This window comes from Grammomys surdaster, unplaced genomic scaffold, assembly GCF_004785775.1.
Source record: "Grammomys surdaster isolate TR1022 unplaced genomic scaffold, NIH_TR_1.0 205, whole genome shotgun sequence".
NCBI classification, from domain to species: domain Eukaryota; kingdom Metazoa; phylum Chordata; class Mammalia; order Rodentia; family Muridae; genus Grammomys; species Grammomys surdaster.
This window is the reverse complement of record NW_021604650.1, coordinates 2,477,916-2,497,845: the sequence shown is the minus strand read 5'-3', so window position 1 is coordinate 2,497,845 and position 19,930 is coordinate 2,477,916. Positions and strand designations below refer to the sequence as shown.

Genomic DNA, 19,930 nt, shown 5'->3' with positions numbered 1-19,930 from the left:
GAGACAGGGTTTCTCTGTGTAGTCCTGGCTGTCCTGGAACTCACTCTGTAGACCAGGCTGGCCTCGAACTCAGAAATCCGCCTGCCTCTGCCTCCCAAGTGCTGGGATTAAAGGCGTGTGCCACCACCGCCCGGCGAACTGTGTATTTCTGACTGGTCTGGAACTCACTACATTGACCAAACTGGCCCCAAAATTAGAGATTTGCCTGCATGTGCCTCCAGAGAGTGAGGATTAAGGTGTGTCCACACTAGACAGAGACTTCTTTGTCTTTCTTTCTTTCTTTCTTTCTTTCTTTCTTTCTCTTGCTCGTTTTTTGAGACAAGATTTCTCTGTATAGTCCTTGGCTGTCCTGGAACTCACTCTGTAGACCAGGCTGGCCTTGAACTCAGAAATCTACCTGCCTCTGCCTCCCAAGTGATGGGATTAAAGGCGTGTGCCACCACTGCCCAGCGATTTCTTTTTTTAAAAAAAAAGATTTATTGACTTTATGTATATGAGTATGCTGTACCTGTCTTTAGACACACCAGAAGAGAGTATCAGATCTCATTACAGATGGTTGTGAGCCACCATGTGGTTGCTGAGAATTGAATTCAGGACCTCTGGAAGAGGAATCAGTGCTCTTAGCTGCTGAGCCACCTCTCCAGCCCTGAGACTTATTTCCTTATGTGCCAGTGCATATACACGATTGTGTGCAAGCAGTGCCCACAGAGGCGTTAAGGGCATCAGTCCCCCTGAAGTGGGAGTTGTAGGCGATGGTGAGTTGCCTAATATGGTGCTGGGAACCAAACTCAAGACCTTTGGAAGAGCAGCAAGCACTTTTAACTGAGCCAGCTTAGCCTGTATCATCATAAATTGTACAGATCTTAAATGTATAGCTCAATGTATGTGACCTACATGGAGTTTACAGCTCTGCGTTCTTCAGCCAATCCCCACCCCTCATGGCCTTCTACCACCAAAGACCAGTTCTGCTTGTTCCTGACTTTGTTTTTGAACAGCCTCTCACTTTGTAGCCCAGTAGTCTTGAACCTGGGATTCTCCTGTCTTACTGGAGTACTAGGTTTACAGGTGTGGGCTGTTATTCTTGGCCCCTGATTTTTTTTTAAATTTCATTTAAATGCATTACATCATCCAGTATACTTTTTGGCTTCTGTTGCTTAGCACGATCTATAAGATTTCCCCATTGTGTGTAACAAGGGCTTGCTTTTTAAAAAAAAAAAAAATAGGGTCTCACCATGTGACTCTAAGTGGTTTCAAACTTGCTCTGTAGATCAGGCTGACCTTCCATTCACAGAGATCCTCCTGCCTCTGCCCCCTGAGGGCTGGAATTAAAGGCATGTACCACACACCCAGCCCTCTCGCTCTTTTTTCACTATTTTCTGTCTGTCAGACACATGCTTATGTTTTCCACGTGTTCGTGTATGCCCTGTGTGTGGGCAGCAGGCTGTTTTCATCAGAGACTATAAGCATCTTTTTCTAATTTCTATTTATTTATATGTTTTATTTTTATTTGTCTAGGTATCACATGCATGCCTGATGCCTGAGGATGACAGAAGAGGACATCAGATCCCCTGGAACTGGAGTTACAATTGTAAGCCACCATGTAGGCTTAGGTCCTCTGGAAGACCATCCAATGCTCTTAACTGCCGAGCCATTCTCCGACTCCCTTGTAAAGGTGTTTTGTTTGACTGCTGTGTCCTTGAAGTCCCGGTCCTGCTGCCCCATCTTGGTCTCCCTCTGCCATGTCCAAATGTGTGCACTTCACATCTTTTGGAGGACACGTTCCTAGACTTTTCTTGGAAAGTGGCCTAAGAGGAAACCAATGGGATCATGGGGGAGATAAGTATGGCAGTAGAGTAGATGAGCAACTACCAAATGGTTTTTCAAAGAGGGTCCCCAGCGACATGGCCACCAGCAGGGTATGACTTTGTTCACACATCGTCTCTAGCATGAGGTGAGTGAGGTCAGGCCTTCCTCAGGTTCCTTCCTGGTGGGTACTCATCTGATAGAAGCTCATCTCCTCTGTGTGTTTACTTAACAAATCCTGCAGTGAGCTGCAGGGTCCTTTCCCATTGGCAGGGAGTCATAGTGTTTAGCTGACACTCTAGCTGTGCCACACCCAGGGCTGAAAGTCACATAGACCTTGGCTCAAGGCTCTTTTATGGCTCCTGGTAAAGCTCCACAGGCCAGTAAGATAGACTGCCTGTCCTCAATATTCAATGGTACCCAGAGAGCCACAGTATCTGTCTCCACTCTAGGAAGTATCCAGAGGCCTGGCTCTGCCTGAAGCACTGCCCTTTTAAGGCTTGTGTCCTCTGACAAGGATTCCAGCCCTTTCCCATTATTTGAGGCCTTGTGATAGAAAACGGCTGATGTGGGGCTGGAGAGAAGGCTCGATGGTTAGGAATGCATATTGCTCTTCCAAGGGGCTGGAGTTTGGTTCCCAGCGCTCACAATGAACACTCACAGCTTCCTGTAACTCACAGTGAACACTCACAGCTTCCTGTAACTCACAATGAACACTCACAGCTTCCTGTAACTCACAATGAACACTCACAGCTTCCTGTAACTCCAGCTCCTGGGAGACGGCACCTCCCATCTAAGAGAGCACCTATGGTACTCCCCCTAGCCCCCCTCACACACACACACACACACACACACACACTCACACACACTCCTGCACTTACTAGCCTTTGAAGAGTTCTGTAGCTTCTCTGCCTTATTTTCGAACCTGTAATGTGGGGCTCATTATCTGTGTTAGCTGTGTGTATGCATGCACAAACACATAACTTTCTCACACACACAAAATTAAAATTAAGTCCTACTTTTAAAATTATTTTCCTCACGAGGTGTAGAGCTACACACCTTTAATCCCAGCACTCTGGAGGAAGAGGCACATGGATCTCTGTGTGTTCAAGGCCAACCTGGTCTACAGAGCTGAGAGTTCCAGGAAAACAAGAGTCACACAGAGAGACCTTGTCTCAAAAAACAACAAAAAAAACTTTTATTAGTTCTTTGGAAAAAATATATATCTTAATAGCTGAAGCTCACTGAGGTTGGTTTGGGTAGACTCTGTGGACAATTTTAACTAGGCATGGAAGAGCTTCTGTGTCTTCGGCACTTGAGAGCTGCGGGGCAGCAGGACTACCGCTATGACCTCAAGCCTGGGCTACAAAGCTTGTACCAGACCAGTGGAGTTATGTAACAAAACCTTGTCTCAAAAGAGAAAAGTTTAATTCCAACAGAGGGAGGCCAGCCTGATCTACAAATTTAGTTCCAGGCTAATCAGAGTTATATAATGAGACCATCAACAAAACCCCTTCAGGGCCTCTCAGCTTCCCCTGTTCTAGTGACCTTCAAAGTCAATTGCTGAGGTTGGTGGGTCGTAAGGGCCAAGACCCTAAACGAGTTAAAGGCCAGATAAAGCCCACTATGAATACGAACCTTAGGTGAGCAAGAGACAAACCCTGTATTTGAGCATTTTTTGTTTGGGTTTTTGTTGCTGTTTTGGTTTGTTTTTGTTTTTTGTTTTTGAGACAGGGTTTCTATATAGCCCTGGCTGTCCTAGAACTCACTGTGTAGACCAGGCTGGCCTGGAATTCAGGGAAATCTGTTTCTGCCTCCTCGAGTGCTGAGAGTAAAGATGTGTGCTGGGGTTTTATTAGATCAAGTTTGCCCACATTCAGGTGTAACTAGTGTAGTACACAGCTAACACAGATAATAATGAGCCCCACATTACAGGTAAGAAATAGGCAGAGAAGCAACAGAGCTTTTAAAGGCTAGTGAGTGCAGGTGATCTGAGCCAAGGGCCTGGCTGTAGAGGCCCCAGTTCTAGACCTTAAGTTAGCTGAAGGCCCAGATCAGAGGGGCATGTCAGCTGTTGGCAGCCACCACCTACAGCCACCTGAGCTTCCTCAGGTCTCCTGCCTAGGAGCAGCAAAAGTTTTCCCAGAATCCCAGGCTTTCTTGCCTTCCCGTCATCCTGTGAACCCTGATCAGAACTCATCTTCTGTTCTTGGGAGACAGAGCTGTACTATGCTGCCCTGGCCAGCCTTAAACTTGAGATCCTCCTGCCTCTTTTGGGATTGTAGGTGCCATGACACTTAGCTCCAGAACCCACTTATTGTTTAACATTTTAATTTTATGTGTATTTTTACCTGCATGTATGTATGACCATGTATGTGCATTGCCAGAGGACATTGGATTTCCTGGAACTGAAGCTACAGATGGTTGAACCGCCATGTGGGTGCTGAGAACCAAACCAGGGTCCTCTACAAGAGCATCCAGTGCTCTTAACTGCTGAACCATCTCTCCAGACCCAGAATCCACTACTTGGATGAACATCAGTGATAGACTCTTAAGAATCTCTTCCTCGCCGGGCAGTGGTGGCGCATGCCTTTAATCCCAGCACTTGGGAGGCAGAGGCAGGCGGATTTCTGAGTTTGAGGCCAGCCTGGTCTACAGAGTGAGTTCCAGGACAGCCGGGAAGACACAGAGAAACCCTGTCTCGAAAAACAAAAAGAGACAAAAACAAAAACAAAGAATCTCTTCCTCTTCTACCTCCAATCCTCAGCCTGTTTAGCCTGGCCTTTGCTATGGTGTCCCATGTGTTTGCCTTCCCTGGGTCTGTCTCCATCTATTGCTAAAAAATACTGCTCCTAGGAACCACACTCTATTCACAGTCCCCATGCTACCCAGAGTTCTTTTAGGTATAGGTGGCATGGAGTGGGAGGAAGCCTCCCCGATCATGTGACTAGGAAATGCTGGCACACCAAGCACCTGATGGGTTCCAATGTCCTCAGGTTCCAGTCCTTGCACTGGTTTCATTCTCAACCTTTAGAGTGGACTAGAAGTTTCCAGTAGCCCATCTCCCCTTCTACCAGCATCTCCAGCTCAAGTTGCTGAGGATCGACCCCAACCTTACAACCGTCAGGATGGCCAGAGTGTGGCACTGACCGACCAGGCTACATCATGCCCCTCCCTCAATCCTCAAAGTGGGGTCAGCTCCCCATATCTCAAGTTGAGGTGGAGGAGTCACAGGAGCACTATAATGAAATTGGGAGCAGAAGGCAGGCAGATAGCACCCCTGAAGGTCCATCTCCAGTACCCAGCCATTCTTAATTCATGTCTCAAGTTTTCCCGCTGTTCTAACCACTGCCCTAGCCTACCTTCTTCCCTCCTGTAGCACTGGGACTTGGCCTCCTGCTTCCCAGTACAATCTCCATTAAACTACTGGCTCTTCAACGCTCCCCCCAAGACCCCCTTCTCTACCCTCTCCCTCCTCATGCTGGGGTTGGCTACAGGCCCAACCTTCATCTACCTGTTCTGCTATCTCCCTGCCTGTCCCTTTATTCCTTCTTCTCTGGAAACCTAAGTTTCTGCCATTTTAAAATTTTTTTCCAGTGCCAGGTCTCTGACTCAGGGCTTTGTAACCACAGGCAAGTGGTCTATCTCTAATCTTACTCCAGATCTTTTGCCATCTTAAAAAGCAGGGGTCTAGAGACATGGCTCAGCAGTTAAAAGTACTTGCTGCTCTTCCAAAAGTCCAGGGTTCAGACCCTCAGGACTCCCAAGGTGGCTGGTAACCCTCTCTATATAATTCTAGTTCCAGGGGATTCAATGCCCTCTCTGGCCTCTGTTCACACCAGGCACACATGTAGTGCACAATGCAGGCAAAATACCCACATATATAAGACAGTTTTAAAAGGAAAAGCACACATACTGTGCATTCTTTTAGTGTCCTCTTAGCCCCAGCACTGCCTCAGCTCCCCACTCCCTCACTGACTGCTGAGGCAAGGGTTCAGAGGCTCTCCTCTTTGGGGAGACTTCCTTCAAGCATACTTTGACAGCTGTCCTCTCCCTTCTACCTGACCATCTGGATAGCTCAGGGTCTGACAGCTCTCGTGTCTGAGCCTTCCATCTGGATAGCTCAGGGTCTGACAGCTCTCGTGTCTGAGCCTTCCATCTGGATAGCTCAGGGTCTGACAGCTCTCGTGTCTGGTGCCTTCCCTCCAAGTCCATACACCTGTCTCTAGACCTCAACTGTCACCAAGACCAATCCACACTTTCTTCACTGTCCTCGAGAGCACCCCAAATTCATCACAGCCAAACTTGAGATCTTCAAGGTAAATCTTGTCTTCTCCTCCTATGTCCCTCAGCTGGAAAAGGGTCCCAGCCCTGCCAACGAGCTGCAGACAATGAGAAAAGGAATTTCCTGATATCCTCTCTTGGCTCTTTGCAGTCTGTCTTCAAGCCTAAGGCCAAACAGCCCTGGGTCTCCCCAGACTATAGCCACCATCGTCCTCACTCACACACCTAGCACATCCCCAAGGGTCTCTGAGTGCCTCCATCAGGAAGAAGCCAGTGAGCTTGTCAACAGATGGCTTACCATCCCTCTAGGTCTTTCAAACTTAGGGAACCCCATGTGGCCATTTCTTCCTGCTCACTCAGCACTGCTGCACTCTGAAGATTTACCTCGTGCCTTTGGCACACAAGTTGCCCAGGCTGCTCAGATACACAGACAGACCCTCTGTCTCTTCACTGCACTGAGCCCTCCACTGCACTGACTTCAGAGCACTATAGAGGCCCAGTCTCAGTACTGATTCCGTCTGTCCCTTCTCAGCAGTTCAGAGAGGGGAAGAAGGCGACCAAGGTCCCATGCGATGAGGTCATTCCTTAGCACCTCCAGCATGTGGCTACTCAGTCCCTGGCCCTAGCAGTACCCCAGACTCCTGTCAGACACCCCGTTTTTATTCAATCACTGGCTGTCCCTACACTGTCCCTGCTGCCCCCATGTGGGGAGGTAAGTGGGTGGGCAATAAGAATATAGCCACAAAGCCCTGGACACAGGATGAAAAGAAACCAAAATCCTCTTTTTTTTTTTTTTTTTAATAAATTTAAGAACAATTCCATCTTTCTCTTCTCCCCAAAACAGCTAATACTAACTAAAAGAGAGCCCAGCCGGGGTAAAGGGCACTACGCTAGGAGTCATAGTCCTCTTCATCCTCTGCGTCAAGTGCTGCGGGGCCAGGGGCTGCTGGGGGCAAAGGCAGAGGGGAGGGGACGGGCGTGAAGGAAGTTGGAGGGCTGCAGGACAGAAAATGGAGACAGTCAGGCTTGCCACTGTGCTGTGCCCAACCCATAAGCCCCACCCTCGTCCTCCAGAGGCAGCGGTGGTCAAAGCCACCCACTACATCACAGGAGACAAGCTCTCCTTGGAGGACCACTATCCAGATTCTCTCCCCAACTACCATGGAGACAAGACCTTCTCAGAACAATCTCATGTTTGATGTCCCCTCCCATTCCCTAAGTCAGTCACTACCATCAAATGGCTAGGGAAGTAAAACTAACTGGCTCTGGGGAGTTTGCCGTGCTCCTTTCTGGTGTTCCTGGGGTGCTCACCTCTGAAAGTGGGCAGGGGGGTGACTGGCTTGGGGTGGAGGATGTGGTGTCTCTTCTTCCCCATCAGTATCTGTGTCCTCAGACTCATCCTGTGAGCACAGCAGGGGCCAGGGTTAATGAGACCCCTGGGAGAGCAATGGAGATGCTGGTACACGAGCCAGGCCATCCCATCAGCCTCACTTACCTCCTGTTCTGAGTCTGTCCCAGACAGCTTCTTGTCTTTGCCTTTGCTTCCTGTGCCTCCATTCTTCCTGCCGCTGCTGCCTGGTTTCCGGCCCCTTCGGGAAGGTACAGTCCATCTGCCCAGAGGACTCTCTCCCCCTTGTTCACCCCCCAGCCACCCCCAACCCTTGTGGCCTTGGCCTTTCCCACCTATATGCCTGGTCTTGGCTACCCACCTTCGAGGACCCTTGTCCCCATCCATGTGGTTGTCTTCCCCATCCCCCTGCATGTCAGGCACAGATGCCACCAAATCTTTCAAGAAGTCAAACTGCTGCTCAAGCTCAATGCACTGCTTCCTGAACAAGTGGAGAGGAAGGTGTTCAATTAGCGCCCCCAAAACACGTTAGAATCGAGACAACCTTTTCGTGTCAGTGCTGTGGAACATGAAAAACACCCCTCTCCACTTCCACCAGGCCTCCCGGGCGGGCAGCTCGGCTCTGCTTGTTCCCTCCACCTCAAACACCTAATCTCCCCTATATCAGTCCAAACCCACAGAGCTGGACTCCTTCAGCTTCGCACCACTCCCCCTGTCAAAAAGCCCCTCCCAGCTCAGCGGCCACTCACAGGTGAGACGTGGTCATGGTTTTGGCATTTCGAGACTGGGTCACCTGGCAAGCCTTCTTCAACAGGGACTCCAGGAAGAGCTCAAGTGCTCGGGCTGAGGACGTCAAGGAGAATCGAAAAGAGGAGTGCCGCAGTCCCGCCCCACGCCCCTCAGCCCAGCCAGCCCCTAGTAGGATACAGATGATGACAGGCACAGCTGCCGCCACCTTCCCAATCTCTTCGTCCGTCTGCATGATCTTCTTGATCCGCGCCTGCCGAAGGAAGGGGACAGAGCTCGTCTCCTGCGTCCCTACAGGGGAGCTGAGGGACCCAGGGGGTATCCCAGAAGAAGGAGAAGGGGGCGGGGGGCACTAAGCCAGGAGGGCATGGAAGGGGCGGGGCGTCAGGCCATGAACACCTAAAGGCACCCGCCCCCCCACCAGCAGGACCTGGGCCCAAGCCTCCCAGGAGCCCAGCCTGCTGAGGCCCATCCCGACCACGTGCTCACCGGCGGAAACCGCGCGTTATACTTCTTCTTCTTGCTTGGCATCTCGGGGCCTCTCTCGCTGCGCCGGGCCCAGCGCCGCCGCCCGCAGCCTCCGGGCCCCGGGCCTATTCGCCACCGGCCCGCCGCGGTTCCCCCCGGGTCCTGGTGCCGCCTACTCCGCCCACACCACTTCCCGCAGGGTCCTAGTGCCGCCCGTAGAAAAGCAGCTCCCAAAACCCAAGCGCTGGGCTTTGGATCCTCTAGGGCGGTGCGCGTCCTTCTCAGGGCTCGCCCGCCACACCCCCCGCCCCCTCAAGCTAAAGTACGAACGTTAGCCCCGCCTCCTGAAGGCCTGCACCTCCCGGGATTCTCGCGCTGGCTCCGCCCCTGAACGCAGCCCGCCCCTTCCCCTGAAGGCCCCGCCCCCACCCTTCTGGTTCCGCCTCTGGCCCCGCCCCGTGACTGTGTTTGTCTATAAAGTTGTTGTTGAGGTGGCGGGACCCTAAGATGGCGGCGGCGGCGGCGGCCGTGGCAGGGGCGGGGCGCGGCGGGGGTGGCGGCGCGGACCCCGGTCAAGAGCGGAGCCGGGCCCGAAGTTGGGTTGGCGCGGAACGGAGTGAAGGCCGGAGGTGACTGCGAAGCGGCGAGAGGGACAGCCCTGGGGAGGAGGCAACCCTTAAGCTGTGGGCACTAATGGCGGCGGGTGTGGTAGGGCTGGAGCCTGGTCCTCGCGCAGGGTCTGTCCTATCTGGTTCGAGTCCGGATGTTGCCATTGACCCCCTGATGGGCCGCTGACCTCTGGGACTCAGAATCTCGGTGTTTAAGTGTGCCCCAAATAGTTCATCGTGGGAGGGCTGGCCCTCTATAGCCAGTCTCTGAGGTTGGCGAACCTGCGTTTTGCCTGCGTCCATTAAATTGCAGCGCCGCGCTTCCTGCGGGACTCTAGTCCAGTGGTGTAGCAGAGTCCCGTGCCAGTTATCACTTAAGCTCTAACGCTCTTTACAGGCATGACCTTGGGGGAGCCCCTCTTCTAAGAGTTTCAATTTCCTTGTTTGTAAGCAGTGAAAGTAGTACTAACAATAGCAACTCCACCTCAGGCATTTGTCCAGAGACAAATCTAGACAGGATCAGTTGTTATCCCATTGTGAAGATGAAGCAACTGAGGCACAGACATTAAGTCTTGCCCAGGGCCACAGTTTAACACAGTGCCTGGCACCTTCTAGAACCCAGCACTTTTTATTTACTGTCTCAAACCTCTGACTCAGTTCCCTCACAACAGGATGGAACCAAATGAGGATCTGGAAGAGGAGGACTCTCCAGGTGGCCGTGAGGATGGCTTCACTGCTGAGCACCTGGCTGCAGAGGCCATGGCAGCTGACATGGACCCCTGGCTGGTATTTGATGCCCGTACTACTCCTGCCGCAGAGCTGGATGCCTGGTTGGCCAAATACCCACCATCTCAAGTTACTCGCTATGGGGACCCAGGTTCACCCAACTCTGAACCTGTGGGGTGGATTGCAGCCTATGGGCAGGGTTACACCCCCAACTCAGGGGATGTACAAGGGCTGCAGGCAGCCTGGGAGGCTCTGCAGACCAGTGGGCGACCCATCACACCAGGTACCCTGCGCCAGCTGGCCATCACCCACCATGTGCTCTCCGGCAAGTGGCTGATTCACCTGGCACCTGGCTTCAAGCTGGACCATGCCTGGGCTGGCATTGCCCGGGCTGTAGTTGAGGGCCGTCTTCAGGTGGCCAAGGTGAGCCCACGGGCCAAGGAGGGTGGGCGCCAGGTCATCTGTGTTTACACGGACGACTTCACGGACCGCTTGGGTGTACTGGAGGCAGATTCTGCCATCCGTGCTGCAGGCATTAAGTGCTTGCTCACTTACAAACCTGATGTCTACACCTACCTGGGCATCTACCGAGCCAATCGCTGGCACCTTTGCCCCACTCTCTATGAGAGCCGTTTCCAGCTTGGAGGCAATGCCCGTGGCTCTCGAGTGCTGGATCGTGCCAACAATGTAGAACTGACCTAACGGGGCCAAGTAGGAGAGACCACCTTTTGCTTCCCATCTGGGGATGGATCCTTCTTTCTTCTCTTCCTTGTCCCAAGAAGGCTGAGCTCCCTAGCTCTGAGGACTCATTGACTTGGGAACTGCCTGTACTCAGTCCCTTTGAACGTCTGTTCTCTGTGCAGGGCCAACTCCAACCCCCACAGGTTGGGAGCACTGGCTCTCTGAGGGCCGGGCCCTCGGCTGCCCTCTTTGATGCTGCTCCCCACCACTGCCCAGGACCACAGCTTGGGTGCAGATACTTGAGAAAGTCTGCCCTGGCCACCTCTGTCCCCACTATACTTAGCCTGCATTCTTCCTATTATTTTCTCCCTCAGAAGGGAGAAAACTTAGTGCTTCCAGTCCCTGCTCTTGGAGCCATCATAGCCCAGGGGGCAGGGCCCTTAGGACTGAGCATGCTATTGGGACCTACACATGTTCTGGCCAAGAGGAGATGCAGGGTCACGGACATGGGGTCTGCTCCTCCCTGCACACTCAAAGCCTGCATCACCAACATCCCTTCCCTGCCTCCCTTGACATGTGCCTGCTCCTGGCATTTCAATAAAACCCAGCTCGGGGCTGTGTCTTGAGTGTTTTTTAAAACTACTGTCCTGATGGTTACCTGCATTGGCTCTCGAGGAAAGATAGGACCAGAAGAGGCAGCTCCAGCCTGAGCAGGCCTTTTCCTTCCTTAACAGTGAAGATAGTATGTTTCTTTGCAGCGACCAGACTCCATTGCTGAGAACCTGTTGAAAGCTGTTCTCCCTCTGTACCCCATGGATCAAAATCAGTTTCTTAGGTCTTTCCAGGAAGGCCCAAGGGGGCTATTCTTTTGATTCCAAGGTATATTTGGTTTACATTTTATTTTATTAATAAAAAGTCTCATTATGTAGCCTTGGCTGGGCTGGAAGTTACTAGGTACCCTAGGCTGGCCAGTAGCTCACAGAAATTCATTTGTCTTTGCCTATCAAAGGCCTTTGATCCCAGTACTTGTAAGGCAGAGACAGGTGGATCTCTGTGAGTTCCAGGCTAGTCTGGACTATACGATGAGACCCTGACTCAAAAGAGGGATGGAGGTGGGGCAAGGAGCCTGATGACATCATTCAGCAGTTAAAAGCACTAATTATTGTTTCAGAGGACCTTTAGTTTGATTCCCAGAATTCACATGGTGATTAGTAACAGCCTCTGACTCCAGTTCCAGGAGATTAAAAATGACCTCTTCTGGCCTCTGCAGGCACTGCATGCATGCTTCTCAGACATGCATCCAGGCAGAAATCCCATAAATGGAAAAATGAATCTTTACAAAGTATTTTTTTTTTTTCAAGACAAGGTTTCTCTGTGTAGCCCTGGCTGTCCCGGAACTCACTCTGTAGACCAGGCTGGCCTGGAACTCAGAAATCTGCCTGTCTCTGCTTCCCAAGTACTGGGATTAAAGGCGTGAGCCACCACCGCCTGGCTTTACAAAGTATTGAAAACAATAAAATATAAAATTAGGGGGCGTGCAGAGGCTGTTTTGTCTTACACAAGTTTGGAGGTTAGAGGAGCACTTGGAGAAGCCGGTTTCCTCCACTGTGTGATCCCGAGGCTCCCGCTCACCTCAGGCTCCCGGCTCACCTCAGGCACCTTTATCATCCAAGCATCACAGTTGCTGGGGCTTTTTTATTTTTGTTGTTATTTTTGTTTTTTGAAACAGGGTTTCTCTCTGTAGCTCTGGCTGTTCTGGAACTCTATAGACCAGGCTGGTCTCAGAGAATCTCAGAGATTCGCCTGCCTATACCTCCTGAGTGCTGGGATTAAAGGTGACTGCCACCACCGACCGCCTTGTCTTTGTGTTTTCCTCATATGGCACTGGCTAACCTTGAACTTGCTATGTAGACCAAGTTGGCCTTGAACTCAAGGCCTGACTCTGGCTCACACATGTTCATCTTGACTTTATGATCCTCTTCTTACACCCGCTGGGTGTTAGGATTACATGTGTGCACCATCACACCCAAGTTTATGTAGTGCTGTCCAGGTTTATACAGTGACCAAGATTAAACCCAGGGTTTAGTGCCTGCTAGGCATTCTGCCAATGTAGTTACATCCACAGGCCCTCTGCCCCCACAGTTTCGGCTCTTTTGAAACAGGGTTTTGTTATGTAGCACAACTTGAGTTGTGATCTTCCTGCCACAGCTTCCTGAGTGTTAGAATTACAGGACTGAACCACCAAGTGTGTTCCGCAGGATTTAGATAAAGGCACTCTCTCTGTCCTTGCAGTTCCAGGCAGGACACACAGATTTCTAAGAAGAGATGGCCTGGATTTCAGCACTCAGGGCTGGAATAACCTAGCCAATGAACAGCTTGCATATCCATGGACAGTTTTTCCAGAAGCCCTGGCATTGGCATCCACTTCTGCCACCCTATCGAGAAGCCACTCAACAGTTTATAAGGAAATTTCCATATGCATTACTCACTTCTCACGACCTCTTTAAAAAGATGCTGGCCACATCCTGCTGTCAAAGAACTGCTACCATGTGTGGTGGTATAAGCCTTTAACTCCAGTACCAGCAGACAGATGCAAATGAATCTTGGGGTTAGAGGACAACGTCTACACAGCAAGTTCAATGATAGAGCTACAAGACCATGAGAGGGAGAGAGAGAGATTGAGGCCAAGAGAAGAAAGGATGGTCTGGGTGATTCAGTGTGAGAGCAGAGCTGGAACTTGTCCTTCCCTTCTCAGGCAGTGTGTGTGGTTCTTGACCCTTGTTCTTGTCTTGACAGACACAACCCACAGAGCACAGACGCGTGATCTTTTGGTTTTTGGCCATCTTCTACCTGGCTGCTATAGTCTGGGGACCTGGCTCATGCACTACCCTGACTCCCCAGACCAGTGCCTGCCCTGGCCTTGTTGGGGGCCAGAGGTGTTGGCAGAGAGCTCCTTGAGATGTTGCTCTCGTGCCGTGCCAGCGCTGAATCAGCCTCCAGCAGCCTCACCAAGTTGGAATTTGGAGCAGAGGAGCGGAGATGCCACTGGGGTGACTGGGTGGAAGTGGCTGAGTCATAAGATGCTAGTTTAGCCCCCTCCCCAGCTCCCTCCCTATCCTGAGCTTCCCCAGGACTGGATCCACCTCAGCCTAAACTTGGGAAATCCCCAGAGCTCAGAGTTGGAGCCAGGTGCCCTGCCTGCCTGATTGTCAATGCTTCGTAGTTGACAGAAGTGGGCCAACTCTCCCTAGGCAGAGGAGTGGCATCCTGGCAAAGCCTTTTGTCCCCACAAAGATGTCTGTGGTATGGAGAGCCCAGGTTTTCTTTCTTTACGAAGGCTGACACATCCCTCATCTCTATCTGTATGGCCTTGCCTGGCCCCTTGGCCTTTCTTATTGTCTCCCAAACTATGACAACAGTCACTAACTTGGCTCTCCATCCCACATCTCTATCCTGTCCACAAGCCCAGGTCCACAGATTCCTCTATAGAGATGCCCACACTCCTGTCCTATTGCAATTCTCTATAGCAACCAGAAACAAGGTCTACTGTCCTAGGCTGGCATTGACCAGTCCCCCAACAACTGTCTCAGCTGTCTCTGCACCCAGCTGAAGCCAATTGGCACATCCTTTGCCACCTTGGCATGGAGCCTGGGGCCTCAGGCCTTCTTTGTTCTTGAACACCTGCTGTGTGGTACCAATCACAGAATCAGCAGTTATTAGCAATCACCTGGTTGATAGCTGTCTCCTGCTGGTCCCCAAAACCACAGACCCAGATGTCCTCTATTAAGGCAGGAGCAATATCTACATTTTATCTCCCAGTCCAGAATAACCTCTTCAGAGATTATTAAATGAAATAATTGCCTCAGATCCCGTTGTTGTGAGTCCTACCTGTTTGATCTCCTCTTTATCTCCATCTTTGTTCTAGAACACGGTTTTTCTGCCTACGTTCTGCCCTTTCCCACTTTGATGCCTTTGTTGATAGGTAGCCTCTATTGGCATAGCTGACATCATCATAATGGCACATCTCAGACCCACTAGCTCTCTCACGTGTGCCTTTTATCTATATGTCTGGGGACCCTCAAGGACAATGATTGGTTTATATCGAGGGTACCTTCAGCATCCTGGTCAGAGTCAAGCCTGGTACAAGCACTGAATAACATTTTTGAATCCAGGGTGATTGTATGAAAACCATACATTATCTAAATTTATTTTTAAATTATTTTATGTGTATGGATGTGGTTCCTGTGTGTATGTCTGTGTGACACATGTTCTTTGTACCCAGGGAAGCCAGAAGAGGATGTTGGATTCCCTGACACTAGAGTTACAGATGGTTTTGATCTGCCATGTGGATGCTTGGAATCAAACTTGCCTCCTCTGGAGCAGCCAGTGCTTCACTCCTGTGTGCCACCTCTCCAGCCCCAAGCCCTGTTCTTCTTACCATTTTTGCAGAAAAGGAAACAGAGTCCCAGAGCATTCCAGTTAATTGTCTCAAGGTTGCAGAGCAAGCATATGGCAGAGCCAAGATTTGAACTCAGATCAGTCAACTCTAGAGCATCTAATACATAGTTAAGTCTTGCTAATGAAAGTCTGCTTGAGGGCAGGGGTGCTGCAAAAGAAATACTTCCCTGCAGGGACATAGAATTAACTTGTGAAGTACACAAGGTAGGTTTTCAAGAATCACTTGGGAGACAGGCTGGACCCAAACACAGATTCCTTCAACACTGATCAAGAAGTTGAGTGCAGCCTGTCTGGAAAGGAAGAGTCTCTCTAGCCTATAGGGAGGATGGCTCCCCTGACAAGCTAAGGGTTTCCCAAAACCTGGACTAGGGGTTCTCTTGCTTAGCCAGCTCCTGCCTACATAGAAGTATGGAAACACTGGGTTGAGTAGGGGCTGGCTAAACTTGGACAAACCCCTGTGTCTGCTCCATTAATAAAACTGAGAGAGGTATGACAGAGGCCTGAGAGACAGACATACCCTGCCATGCCTTCCTGATACACTGCAAACCCTGGGACAAGGGGATGTTCTGGGAGGGGAACTCTATTTGACCTGCAACTCCAGCTAGGACCTGGGGCAGAATCCAGTAGTACAGGAAACAGCTGAATTGGGAGATGCTTCAACCAAAGCTTTGGCAAGATTTGGGGGATTTTCCTAGTAGGCCAGCTGCACCCTGCTCCTGCCGACTGGGAGGGGCCTTGGCAGGGATGAAGATTGGGTCACAGGGCTGATTCACTGAGGAGGGAAACTCCCCACTTCTGTGACGTACATGCCCTAGACACTGAAGGGTAAAGCTAAGGGCATTAGTCTGAGAAACACTTCACCTGGTATTTCTTTGGCCACTGGCCTCCTAGGAGGGTACAGTAAACCTGAGGTTAGGCGGGAGGATCAGAAGGCAGGGGGCAGGTTTGTGGGGCCAGTTTTCCAGTAAGGAAACCAGAGACTGCAACTGGAATGAAGGCTGGACAGGGCACCTCAGGTATCCTTTCTTGTCTATTTTATGAATGAAACGACCAAGGCTCATCATAAAAGCAAACATGTACACAGGCCTGCTCTCTACAGGCACACACTGAGCATCTGACGTTCCTTAGCTCGCTCACCCCTACAGCACCCCTTTTATTGATAAGAAAACTGAGATCAAAAAATGCTAAGATGCTCAAAGCTGAGCCAGGCACCTAAGAGGCAGAGGCAGAAAGGTTAGGAGTTCAAATCCAACTTCAGTTACACAGTGAGTATGAGGCCAGCCTAGGCTACATGAGATCCTGTCTCAAAACAAACAAGAAAGTAAAAATTGGCCAAAGCCAAGGCTGCAGATTCTCTGGTAGCTCACACAGCTGTGTGTGTCTCCTACATCAGGGCATCAGGCATTCCCTCTCTGGTCCCCGAGCAGTACTAGCTCCCAGAGTCAGGGGCCTCTTTAGGATGAAATCTGGTTTCTGTGGGTCTTCTACCTTTGGGCCCAGCTCTGCCTGTTGGGGACCCTGCCTAGAGGATAGCTATGTCCTCCTCCTGAAGGGAGAGAAAACTGGCTGCCGCTGGGGGGAAAAAAATCAGCCAAACATTCAGCCAAACATTCAGAGGCCAGGAGAGGGCAGTGAAGTTCCTGCCAGAATCTCTCCAGAGTTTTGACTTTTGACCAAACCCCAATCCAGAGCTTCCCTTTCCTGTGTCATCGCTAACCTCCTGCATTGTGTGCATACATGCACATAGACACAGCCCTTCTCTCTCTCTCTCTCTCTCTCTCTCTCTCTCTGTCTCTCTCACACACTACACACACAAGTGTACACATGCACACAGACATGCACACACAGACACGCACAGAAATGTACACACAGACACACAGTGAAAGTCCAGCTTAACTGCCCCAGATGGTCCTGGTTCTCTCTTCCTGAAACCCTCTGCCTGTAGGTATCCCAGGGGGCCTAAGATCTGTGGCTTTATGAGGTGCGGCAAGTAGCCCCCGTGCAGGCGAGGTTGCCCCACTTGGCTCTCTCACAGGCTACATGACTCACTCCTTGCCCCCCCCCGTGACTCAGTTTACACCAGTGCCTGGAGGTCCTCACAGCTTGGGTGGGGCGGTTTATGGGTGCAGCCTAGGCCCGCCAGCCTTTCATCCTATGATAAGCGTTTCATCCCACTCCTGGCCCAGGGAGCTGGCACCCCTGCGATCTGTAGGGCAGGCCCCTGGGAGCCTGGGGACAGGAAGTGTGTATGGGGGAGGGGAGTCCTAGGTCTGGGCTTTAGAAAGAGCTGAAAAACTGGGAGACAAGCACCAACCCTCCTGAGCTTGGGTTTAAATGGAACAGGAGCCACTCTGTGGGTCAGGCTAATTGGGCAGAGCCACTGTGGACACGCAGAAGAGGAAACAGGTCACATGGCAGCAATCTTGTCAGCAAGAGAGCGCTCTAACATGTTTCCTGCATTTCTGGGAGTCTCCCTCCGAGCATTATCCATGATTTACCCTGTCTACTCCCCCCAAGCAATCCAAAAAGCAGATACAAACAAAGAAACTGAGCCATAGACACTGAAGGAATTGCTGACATTACACAGTCAGGAAGTTTCCACTGTGATGAAAGGTTTTGCAGAGAGGGCATAAGCTAATGCATATAACTGCCTTAAGGACGGTGGCCAAGTGTTTTGTATATGTGTTTGCTCTCACAGTGAGCCTCTTATTTATACACTGGGTGAGAAAGGACATCTGACACATCTAGCTCCAGCCACAGTCTGTTTTCCTTCTCTTAGGGAGCTGTTTCCACAGCTTGATACCCTACTAGGCCCTCCCCTGCCTCCTCAGTTGCGGGGGTTGAAGAGGGACTGAGAGGCCCAGTGTTTACCTCTATCCTTAGATCTCCACTGGAGCTCCCTGGGTCCATGAGTACAGTATGATGGATGAAAAAGAGGATGTGAGGCTGAAGGATGATGGCTCAGCAGTGCTTAAGAAAGCTGGCCGCTCAGTGCCTGGCGCACATATCAGACAGCTCACAGCCACCAGCTCCAGGGGACTCAGCACTCTCTTTTGGCCTCTGCAGACACACATACACACACACACACACACACACACACACACACGCAGGTACACCATACACAAGGATGGGAGAGAGACAGACAAAGAGACGGAGAGATCTTCTAAAAATAAAATAAGAGCTAGGAATGATAGATCATGCCTTTAATCCCACCATTCCAAAGGCAGAGGTCACTCTAGTCTACAAGTTCCAGAATAGCCAGAAATACATAAAGAAACCCCCTGTCTCAAAAACAAAACAAAACAAAAAACCCAAAAAGTGTTGTGGGTTGCTGGTTGTTAATTTTGCTTCCTCAAGAGGAGTTGCCCAAATGAGGAATGGATCATGTACTCGGGTGATTTCATGTGAGCACTCTCCCCGTTTTAACTGGTCAATAAAGGCTAGAGCCTGGGATTGCACAGGAAGGAAAAGGTGGGGCTGGAGGTTTTAGAGAGGGTAAGGGAAGAAGGATGGAGGAAGAACAGGTATAAGGAGAATGGAGCAAAGCCACATGGCCTGGAGAAGCCGAAAACAGCAGGGATCTGTCTCATAACTGGGAAACAGAGCGGTGTAGTGGTAGATCTGCCCAATCTAAGAAAACAGCTTATAAATATAATAACTGAGCTGTGTGGGTTTTGTACAGGCTTATTGGGGTTGGAGATTTACTGCAAGAGAACGAGAAAGAAAGAAAGAAAGAAAGAAAGAAAGAAAGAAAGAAAGAAAGAAAGAAAGAAAGAAAGAAAGAAAGGAAGGAAGGAAGGAAGGAAGAAAGAGGGTCAGTACACACCTTTGATCCCAGCACTCGGGAGGCAAAGGCAGGCTGATTTCTAAAAGTCCAAGGTTAGCCTGATCTACATAAAGAGCTCCAGCCGAAGCTGAACAGTAAAACCCTGTCGTCAAGAAGCTACAAACAGATAAATAGAAATACGGAGCTGGTCAGGTAGCTCAGTGACTAAGAACACTTGCTGCTCTTCCAGAGAACAAAGGTTCAGTTCTCAGCACCCATGTCTGGCAGCCTTTTCTGCCTCCTTGGGTACCTATACTCACATGCTCACACTCACAGGCACAGGTACAGATACCTATTTTAAAATTAAATAAATAAATTTAAAACATTAAAAAAGGCACCACTGAGGATCCCAGAGGAAAATGGAGTGACATGGTCTTGTGACTCGTAAGGCCCAGCAGGGACGAGTCACTTCTTGGATTCTGGAAAGTGACTGGCATGGTGACAGGAACTTTATAAGACTGAGGACACCAGAACTGCCCCTGAAACCCTGTGGCATTTATCCTGGTCCCGTCACCTCTTTGGGGACTAGGTCCTTGTCTGCCTCACGCTGGTGCAGCGTGGGGTTCAGCAGATGAGGTGGCACACGTGAATCGGGGTGTTCTGGAGGAAGGCTGCCACGCACACAGCACGAGCCCCCAATCTTGGCTGGAGCTTTACTCTCCACTATTGCCTCTCCCTCTTTCACGGTCTGCCCATCAAATGGTTTGGTCTGAATCTTGGGAGTCAGCAAGGGGCTCAATCCCTTTCCCAGATCCTAGCCACATCCCTGTTCAAATATCTACCCCAGACATTGTCCCCAAGCCTGGGTCAGGCTACTCAGTCTGCTGTCCCAGGGCCTTGACTGAGGCCTTGTCAGCCCACCTTCCAGCTCATCCCCTCAACACTGAGTGCCCTGAATCCTGGCCAGCGTGGCCTTCCCTGCTGCCCACCCACAGGCCTTTGCCAGCGTGGCCTTCCCTGCTGCCCACCCACAGGCCTTTG

General features: G+C 50.7%; 2 protein-coding genes across 6 annotated transcripts; one reads left to right on the top strand and one right to left on the bottom strand.

The window, feature by feature from the left end:
• Nucleotides 1-6,864: 6,864 nt before the first annotated feature.
• Drap1 (DR1 associated protein 1) lies at nt 6,865-8,962 on the bottom strand. 2 transcript variants are annotated; one of them, XM_028771171.1, is made up of 7 exons: nt 8,672-8,962; nt 8,363-8,435; nt 8,185-8,278; nt 7,797-7,916; nt 7,583-7,697; nt 7,399-7,487; nt 6,865-7,083 (listed from the first exon to the last, which is right to left on the bottom strand). In XM_028771171.1, the coding sequence occupies exons 1-7, from the start codon at nt 8,711-8,713 to the stop codon at nt 6,978-6,980; spliced, it is 639 nt and encodes a 212-aa protein (XP_028627004.1). In that variant the 5' UTR covers nt 8,714-8,962; the 3' UTR covers nt 6,865-6,977. The 2 variants fall into 2 exon arrangements, with proteins under 2 accessions (XP_028627004.1, XP_028627005.1); XM_028771172.1 differs by having other exon boundaries at nt 7,583-7,676.
• An 86-nt stretch (nt 8,963-9,048) lies between these two features.
• CUNH11orf68 (chromosome unknown C11orf68 homolog) lies at nt 9,049-13,520 on the top strand. Of its 4 annotated transcripts, XM_028771103.1 has the most exons (4): nt 9,158-9,279; nt 9,930-10,407; nt 11,424-11,544; nt 13,462-13,520. In XM_028771103.1, exons 1-3 carry the CDS (start codon nt 9,158-9,160, stop codon nt 11,535-11,537), a joined length of 714 nt encoding a protein of 237 aa, XP_028626936.1. In that variant the 3' UTR covers nt 11,538-11,544; nt 13,462-13,520. The 4 variants fall into 4 exon arrangements, with proteins under 4 accessions (XP_028626934.1, XP_028626936.1, XP_028626935.1 ...); XM_028771102.1 differs by lacking the exon at nt 13,462-13,520 and having other exon boundaries at nt 11,424-11,593; XM_028771101.1 differs by lacking the exons at nt 11,424-11,544; nt 13,462-13,520 and having other exon boundaries at nt 9,049-9,279; nt 9,930-11,307.
• The last annotated feature ends 6,410 nt before the right edge of the window (nt 13,521-19,930 follow it).